This window comes from Diadema antillarum, unplaced genomic scaffold (genome assembly GCF_040938485.1).
Source record: "Diadema antillarum isolate AM-2024a unplaced genomic scaffold, OU_Dant_1.0 seq00001020_RagTag, whole genome shotgun sequence".
In the NCBI taxonomy this organism is placed as follows: Eukaryota; Metazoa; Echinodermata; class Echinoidea; order Diadematoida; family Diadematidae; genus Diadema; species Diadema antillarum.
The window spans coordinates 860887-870732 of NW_027271855.1; the positions used below are offsets into that span (position 1 = coordinate 860887).

The 9846-nt window shown below is 40.1% G+C and overlaps 1 protein-coding gene across 1 annotated transcript in view; it reads right to left on the reverse strand.

Moving 5' to 3' along the window:
• LOC139742786 (uncharacterized) overlaps positions 1–8083 on the reverse strand; it is a 53629-nt gene extending 45546 nt beyond the window's left edge. Inside the window, exons 1-6 of the mRNA XM_071653305.1 lie at positions 7963–8083; positions 7313–7490; positions 4105–4361; positions 3378–3559; positions 2092–2260; positions 1217–1567 (exon numbers count right to left, since the gene is read on the reverse strand). Of these exons, the coding sequence (XP_071509406.1) occupies positions 1217–1567; positions 2092–2260; positions 3378–3559; positions 4105–4361; positions 7313–7490; positions 7963–8083 (1258 nt within the window). The remainder of the gene's footprint in view (positions 1–1216; positions 1568–2091; positions 2261–3377; positions 3560–4104; positions 4362–7312; positions 7491–7962) is intronic.
• Positions 8084–9846: the final 1763 nt, after the last annotated feature.

Consider the following 9846-nt stretch of genomic DNA (forward strand, 5'->3'; position numbering starts at 1 on the left):
TCTTCTTTTGTCCACGTGGCATGATGAACTTCAATTATCGACTTCTATCAAAAATCTATCAGAACTTCTATCGAAGCGATCCGTTCAGCTCCGTAGTCAAAAGCGGTATGCCGCTAAACCAACGTTAAACCCCCGCCGAGCCAACGCCCGCATGCGCAGAACGCCGCTCTATCAACGCTCGCGTCACCGCTATACCAACGCTAAAGCAACGCCGGCTTCAGCGGTGCGCCGCTAAGGCAACGCCCGTGTTTTCGATTTTTTTTCCCCATTTTGTGCGCGGTGACGAGCGTTGTCGAAATTCGGACCCCTCTCCCTACCGTTAAAGGAACGCTCCAACAAAGTTCTGGCGGCCTAGGCAAAACTTCCGGAGGCAAATCGCAATGTTAACATTACGAGTAGGCCGGGTCTACACGTGCTCGTGCAGTACAAGTAACCTAGCCGATCGCAACGAAGAAGTTAGCGCTCAGAAATTCTCATCAACAAGAATGGAAAAGACAAATGCCGCTGGTTTAAAAAAAAAATCGTATGGTCGTATGCGCGTCGCTATCACTTCCGGAAGTTACACCGACCCTCCAGTGTGATCCCCTCGAAGGCCGTGGTAAATTGGTCGGAGTTTCTTCCCACGACCATCGTGTGGACACGCGGTCGTGGTAAGATAAGTATTAATTTGAAATTTAATTGCTGTGCCATAACATTTTACTCCGACTAGAAATACGTCTGAACATGGCTCATGTCAAAAATCTAGGGAGGAGCGACTTGGAGCATGGAACATCAATTCCAGTGGAATGCTAAGTAGTAAATTGTCTTTTTACAGAACCTACGCATAAATTTGCACAGATTGGGAAAAGATTCCTCTCCTTCCCTATCACCTCCCTGGTCGCCTGGTCATTCCTATTCCGCGCTGTATAATAACAGGAAGGGGCGCTGGCATGCGTCGAATTTCCTGATGAGGCTGCGGAACATATGAGAGCTTTTCTACACCTGGTTAAAATGTTATAAATATGCAAACCATTCAAACTGGTTTCTAAATATGATATCTTTTATACATATGAACGTAAAGTAGTCCATGTTCTATTCCATAAGAATACATATCTTCGATGAATTAGTACGGCTGTTTAAGTAAATAAAAAAGCAAATAAACCTGGTGTTAAAGACGACAGTTTACAAACAACAGGAAATAGGAGAAAACCAGAGCCCACATGAATCAAAACCTCACCTTGTTCATTAATTGCCACGAAGCGTGCAAAGAACCCTCGGTAGGATTCGCTTGAAAAAGACAGCAACCTCATCCAGACAGTTCTGCTGTTAATGCGATAATAATTTACGAGTTCAGATTGAGAACTCGCAATCATTGACGATGAATTAGTGCTATCCTCTCCTATCCCGAATGATAAGACGCCATATATGCGATCGATGTCTATGAAGTCAATGAAAATGTCAAGCGCCGAAGCATCAGGCGTTGAGATGATCCAAACTTGATCCACATAGCTTGGGTAATCAAATGGCCAGTTTGGAGATGTGATATTAGCTGTTGCTCCTGACAAGACTTCGACGAGGACTGTGTCAACTATAGAATTCAAAGCACCGTAATCAAAACAAGAAAACAAACTCTTCTTACACTCAGAGTAAAACTTTTTCATTACTTGAATGTATGTAGTCATTTACTGAAAGAAACAACACGCTAAAGCAATTATATAGGTTGTTTGTCCCCCTCCCACCCCACAAAAAAACAACAACATTACAGATCCCAAACAACGAACACATACGCGCGCACGCCCGCACTATACACGTCATCGTCGGTTCTTAGGGCTCCTTGAACGGAATAGGGATATCATTTCGTACTGAAATGTGGGGATTGAATTTTATTAGTTGATGGCTATTAACACACACACACACAAAAAAAAAAAACAACACTCAGTCAGGTCAAGAAAATCTCCCCTAGTATAATGAGTCCGTCGCCACAACCACTTTAAACAACCGGTAATAAAAGACAAAATAAGCAGGACATCAGTAGCTATTTGTAAAGCTAAAGAAGCTGAAAACCCTTCAACAATCATAAGGAGAAAATAATACTACATATGTCACATTTACCTGATTCGTCTCGCGGCGTAGCATTTGAGATGAAATCCCAGTAACCAGACACATTGGTGTACACCCCAGGATAACTTTCTCTGCCGCATCCATAGCCGAAACTCGTGATTCCGACAAGGTGGAAGCGACCGTCACTGTCTTGGCACTGTAAAGGCCCACCCGTGTCACCCTGTGTACGGCACGTTCACAGTAACAGGAACACAGCAGACAAACAAGCACAATTTGGTTGAAGTGCCGCATTTCTTCGATTTTGCCCTCTTTCGTGTGTATGTGTGTGTACTCGTAGCTACTGTATTCCTATATATTGTTTATGAAGTGTTTTGAAATAAACCTAGAGAGCCAGATTTTCCACATGGAACTTGTTTGTCTCGATTGTAAGAAGGGTCTTGCAATCACATGAATAAGATTTTGATATATATTGGCATGCATACATACGTATGTGCCTGTATTAGCATGTTATGTTTCGCATGATACATATTGAAATAAAAGCAAAATCCATGTGTGTCACTTGACCTACAAGCCATTCATACCTGCTGATTGAACCAGTGAAAGACAGAAGATACTATTATTAGTCTATAATAGCACTATCAACTAGGTTACGATAAGGAACAATGGACTATAAGTCCTACGTAAATCCCTACATTCCCGCACACTTCACAGCACCACATTTGATTACGTGATGTTCATATAATCCGACTGTCATGAAAATGCAAAATGCCTTCCAGTAATCGTAGGTGCGTGGCACTGATTCGGCAGTCCATAGTTGGATAGTGATATTGCACGCATCGCCTGGTGTGTTTTGGCAAATTTAATAGTGTATACATTGGCGTTAAAATCTTAAAGTATTAGACAGGGATGAGTGATTCTTTCCCTCTTCTAACCCGGGCTTCTAACCTGTTGAATAGTAGTTGGTTTTGCCACAACACACATGTATCATAGACACCTGCCCGCGTATATTTTGGACTATAGTCTCCAGTGAGTTTAAAGGGTCCCTGAAATCCAAATGCATGTTGATTTGTGTTGATTTATGATACCTTCAACATCACTTTTGCGGTGAAACGAATATCTAGAAACATTCCATATATTTCTAATGATTTTTTCTTCTATTTTTCTTCAAATTACTTAGGAACGCCCACAAAAAACCTTCCAAACCAATATTCCTCTTGAAACCTCATCTGTCAATCATTGCTAAAGTAGTGATATGTTTAACAAAAGACATTGGAATGCACCTTCCCCTCGACGCAGCATAACTTGCATGTTCCCTCGCCATGTCTTTTGTTAGTCACATTAATATCACAGAAAGATGTTCTTTCTCTTCCACTTACCTGACACGTATCCCTGGCACCGGAAACATGGCCTGCGCAAAGCATGTTGGCAGTAATATTACGGTCACTGTAATATGATCTACATTGCTGACGATCAAACAGCTCCACGGCAGCTTCTTGCATGGTATCAGTCACGTGACCACCTACCAAGATACATAAAGATAATAAATCACACTCGACAGATTATGCTCACAGTGCCATGATAGAAGTCAACACGTTAGACATGTTGGAAGACTAAAAAAAATTGTGTGAAACTAGTGATACCAGGAGGAACGAGACAGAAAGAGAGTGGAGAGAGGGAAGGGATGAAAAAATCCCCAGTTGGGGGAAGACATAAAAAAGGTGGGGAGGAGGAGAGTGGTGGTCAAAGTAGCGTAAAATGCCTAAGGAATGGCAGTGAGATCAACCGCAAAAGAGAAGAAACTTATCAAATATACTTGTCAAAAATATTTCCTCGCAGATTACATGTCAGATATGTATCAAACTTGTATCTACAACATGTTATTTTCACAAATTTAGATCGAGGATTATTGTGAAAATAAGACAAAGCATTTCGATAACATTACTTTGACGATTTTCATGAACAAAATGAATATCCTCTTGTCTCTTCGCGGTCCTCTATAATCAAAATGGGAAGGATTTTACCAGCAGTAAATTCTGTGAGACGCATGAAATGCGTTAGGCATACCTTCAGCGTTGTGTCCCCATCCAGTAATGTGACATGAGACGTAGGGCATGGTGCTACCGAGCTCTTCCAGGCATATTGGTCTGATGTAATCATTCGTGAACTGTACTCGGTTCTCGAATATAACCACAGCGATATCATTGTCGATCGTGGTGCTGTCGTATTCTGGGTGGATGACGGCAACAACATCCCTTTCTACGTGAGACGGCGATGTCGTTGACAATTTCAAGTCCCCGAGAACGGCTGATTCAAATTTATCACTGGAAAAACAAACAACAGAGAGCATGCGGATTATTTCTACTATTACGACAGCGTCGTCGTTCTTGAATAGTTGAGTTAGCTTGTAATTTGTAGATATGGTTTTCAACGAAGGGTATGAAGGGGAAATTTTAAGTCCTTTGATTACTTGACCCTGATGGGAGGTATGCATGCATGACTGATACTCATTATGCATAGATATAGACGTAGTGACATTGCGACACAGAAATGAATTCAAAATTTTCGTAGATGAGTTATTAGGCCAAGTAAAAAAAGAAAGTAGTTTCTCGTCCGGGTTTTTTGAGCAAGGCGATGAGGGAGGTCCTTACTATTTGATATCTTACTATTTTTTCGAGGATTGTCAAAATGAAAGTAATATGTGTTTCTCGTCCGGTAATTCTGAGAAAGGTTACGAGAGAGGGCTTTACTATTTTCTATATCGAATCTATGAAATGAAATATCACTCTGGTAGCTGTGTTATGAGAGACCAGGTCCCAAGTGTATGTCTTGTCTGCACTCTGTGCATTTTCAAACAAATACAGTAGATATATGTACCATACTTGAAACGAAACTTCATGCATGCAGAAAAACATTTGCTTTTTCTTTCCACTACAGATGTCAAGGGAAAATGACCATCTTAATACTGGTGTTTAGTGTTGTAATGGCATTTCTGATACCAGTGTACTTGCAATTCTGATGTATTGTGCTATTAATTGAAACAGGTATAAAACGTGCATGTCTTTCAACAAATGTACGACTGAAATTAATTTCATGATATTAAAAACACTGCTTTATTTATCATTTGTGTTTGTGACTTTTTGAGTCCACACAGCTGGTTATGTATCTGCATTTCTTCATAGTACAATTGTAGCACATTCAACTGGAAACTGGCTTGTTCAATTGCAGATGGATGTCAAAATGATACTGATATGGCATTATAACATTAAACATTTAAAGATGTTTCTTCATGTTCTAAAAAGACATTTGATAATCACTCATCATTTGGATGATGAATGATTGTATACCAAAACTACATAATTATGTAGTAAAACATGTACCTGTGCTGGTAAGTCACATTCTCCCTTCATTTCTTCCATGCCCATCATTACAGTGTTACCAAGAAGCAGCAGTGATATAGACAGCAAAATACGTTTAATGACAATTTCAGTTCACGCTCATCAAAACTGCTTATTACTTTTCAAAGTTTTGGCTATCAACATTCGTTCGTGGGTGTATTTTGTTTGTTCGTTTGTTTTGTGTGTTTTTCCCTCGTGAAAGACGTAATGATTTCTTCGTATCGAACGTAACCTACATGTTACCGTAAACAAGCCATTCAGCTCAGCTCAGCTGATGGCGCATTCGATTCATCGAACTTGCAGTAACCTCTCATAGGCAGGAGCACATTGCGCATTCCTTTAAACTTGAAAGTGAAGCCACGTGTTTGCACATCGGCGCTTCCACACACAGCGCGGCATTTTGCGATCATCGTTATAGCAGACTTTCCGATTCCAGTCAGGGGAAAAGGAATTGGAATACTTCGGAAAATACTGATGTTTAAAATCCAATAAAATGAAAAAAGCCTGAAAACAACGCATGGTTATGTTTTCATAGTAAACGGTAATTGGGAACACGGAACAGAGTATTGCATCCGCTCACAAAGAAGCTCTCTTGAGAAGATGAAAGCATTCTACGTCCACTGCTAGATAGTGGAAGCTTCCATAATCAGCCCAGCAAGTTTTTGGAGGTACATACTTGCACTTGTACACATTCATTGCGAGAAAGCAATCAATCAACGCTGAACATTGCGTAGTTTGGCATCTTTATCGTGCTGGTGACAAGCTCGATGCCTCGGCATGTGTCATAACGTTATGTTTAGAGCCTGTAGGCCTCATAAGTCGACGAGTTTAATTCAAAATAGCAAAAAGAGGGAGATTGAAAAAATAAGAATTCTGGTAGAAAAATACGAATTTTGGAGCTGCTGAGTACTAATTTGTGCTTCCAAAGGATGGCAGCTCTGGTATGTAAAGCCGTTCGCTGTGCACACGTGCGCTTGAGATCGGTTCTCTCCATCACTGCACTCCACGATTTTTTTTTCCAGCTCCAGAACGCGCGCATGCTATGCTGGCTGGCTGGTCTCCTCTATTATGTGGTTACTCAGTACATTGCGCAATCAATCTAGCAGCACATGAAGCGGGCAGCGAGCAACAGCACGAGAAAAATGTACAGAAGGTGCTCAACGTCCTGTCTACATCACGACGTACCGAGTGCGCTGTACAGCACAGCCCAGGCCGCGCCCGCCCGCGCCCATCCAACTACAGTTCAACTGCTTTGTACGTGGGTCATTACTTCTTGCCGAGCTCGCAGTGTGAAATGCATGCGTTATTACATACGCACTACAGAAGCTACAACTGTACTACAGCTAAGTAGAGGACGCAAGGCGTAATTAGAAATGAGACATCACGATTGGTAGGTGAATTGTCGATATATTTTTTTTTCGGCGGCCGAAAAAATAGTAAAATATCAAAAAAGTCGATGCGGCAACTGAAAATCGATGCGGGCGGGGAGCGGGCTGGGACGAGAATTATGAATTTCTTGGTATTTTCAGCGCCATTTTGAAAATAGTAAATAGTAAAAAAATCGATGCGGCGGCCAAAATCGATGCGCGCGAGGACGAGAAACTGGTTTCTTTTTTTACTTGGCCTTATAAAGATGAAACTTTGTACCTTCCGAAAATTCAAGAGACCGTAAGAAATACATTCCCTCTTATTTTTTTTTCATTTGATGGGTTTCGATCTTTGTAGCCGTCCGTCTGTCTCTACTTGGCCACTCTTTCAATCTTTTCATCGTTAGATAGTCTTCAGTAATTTTGCTTTGATTCAATGTAAGGTAACCTCAATTCAACCTATTCTGGTCATACGCAGATGGAGTATGAAAATGGAGAATGCGCTCCTACACGCAGTGTGCTGCGGTGATAGCTCGCGTCTCACTGACGACCACGGCTGCGCAGCGATGGACGTTAGATCGGTCTCTCAATGACACCATCCAGGGCCAATCTCCCAGTTGGGTTGCCGACCCGCCGATGATGCGGGACTGTGTAGGTTGGCTAGCTGGTCGAAAACCGCACTCCGTATCTGCTCCATCCATTGACAAATTAATATACAAACAAACAAAATAACAAATGTGCATTATTCTACATTAGTACACGCAACTATTACGACCAAATTTACGATTTTTTTTGCCCAACAATCTTATCCAACAATCTGTCGGGTTTAATGTTTTCAACTTTATCTGGGTAGTCTGTCGACGGTGAACATGCATACCTACGCGCATCTCTTATTCAAATTTCTCATTATACATTGTATACAAACATTTTTCCAACTCAGAGAACGCTTCTGTTTCGTTTTGCTCCGATATGCTTTGTTTTGTTTTTTGATTTTTTTTATGGGAAAGCCAGTCGTTTTCATCAGGAGGTCTTTGACAAAGTATGTTTCGGGCAGCCTGTTCGCATAACATATTTTACCGTTTTCTAATGTTTCTTGATTTGTAGACGAATTACTATCTCTGAATAAAGTTGCATGCTCTCAATGTTCAGAAAGCACTCACCAATAAAAACACTGCCAACATCCAGCGCAATGAAGTAGGCGTTATTACCAATGGCATCATTGAGAGCGGCATACACAACCGTACTGTCTGCCGGGTTTGTTGCGTTGAAGTCGAGATCCATGGTGGCTATCAAGCTACCGAGCCTGAGTAGGTGTGTGTATAATGTATGTTTAATATCACATGGTAGCTTTCTTAAGACAGAAAGTATACTATAAGAATACAATTTCGGTCTGAAAATTTCAAAAATATTAATATCAAGGTTGCCTAAGTTACCTTTGAGTGTACACATACTGCATTTGAAAATCTTTTGAATGGGAAGGTTACTTTGCACATTTATTTTTGCATCGTATTGCCGATGAGATGCTCATTATTGCTCATCAGATGATCAAACCGTGGTCCCTAGAAACAGAAGGAATAAAAACAAACAAACAAACAAAACAAACTGAGACAAACCAAAACAAAGACGCGCATTCTGTGAGCACGCAGGTTTTCATCAAGTTTTCATTAAGTTATAGTGAATATGGGTGGAAATTAATAGTTCTTTGCTTTCGGTAATTTTAAGTGCAAACTATTACGATTTATTAAGTTCTCATTTATTTTTTACTTTCTGTTTTTCGAATATAATTCACACAATCCATTCCAACGCATGAAATTTGCTTATTAAAGAAATGAATAGTTAAACAACAAAGACAAACACCCAGGGAAATGAGGATAAGCCTATTGGCAATTACTTTTTTTTTTCTTTTTGGTCGTGAACCTGTAAGCTTTCACGCTGACTTAGATTTAAAAAAAACTGTTCACTTACTCAGTTGTGCTCACTGATGACCCATAGCACGCAAAATTGAAAGATGACATCACATCGTCAACCTTGTAGGATGAAAAATGATATACATACCTGGTTAACATACCTGGCTGTGGGCATTAAAATTATACAGAACTTATTTGCTCCTCTGCTGCTCCATCATCTGGATACGGTAACTAGCAAAATTTTGTTTTCTGTGCTGTGCGGTTTTAGTGAGAACATGGGCATAAGAATTGTTGTTCGGGGTTGTATTTGTCCTTTTTTGACTTCCATGCTTTCTCCAAGTTGGATATGTATCAAATCACTTGTGGGAAAGAAAATAATTTCATGGTCCGCATTTTCAACTTCGCCAGAAGTTTAAAAATAATGTCTATATCTGGTGTTATATCCAGAGTTTGTTAAAATGCTGATAAATGAGTTAAACAGAAGAATGAATAGCCAACATTGAATCGCAAATACCAGCTTAAAGCGGGGTTCCCACTATCACGATTGGCGCCACGATTGAAATCGTGGTCTTAATCGTGCAGCAAGCGTGATGGTCTTATCAGATCGTATCAGATCTTAAGGTCAATCGTGGCAATCGTGTTAATCGTACGAAAATTTTGGACGGTTCAAAAATTTTCTACGATTAACACGATTAGTTTTTGATCGTGATCATCGCATCAGATCGTCTAGGATCGTATCCAAACGCAGCAAATCTCTTCTAATCGTGCTTCTTAATCGTGTTGATCGGGATCGACTTTTTCACTTCACTTCCGCTTATTATCATTATTATTTTTTGCCCATTTGCTCTTATTTTACTCATAAATTGATTTATTTTGTATTCTCATAGGTGGTAGCCTACATCTTTAGATTATTATTTCCAAACGGTAAATTGTATGACGGTGTGGGGTTTAATTGTCGTAATGTTTAAGGTACATTATCAAAATCATTTTCTTTATGACTTCATAGAATGAAAATTGTATTACAGATTTTTAGATGTTTTCATAAACTATGTTAATGATGTTTTCATTAATGAGTTGCTATTACCATTATACAGACACACAAAACAGGATATGGGATAACTTCTGTAACGAAAACAA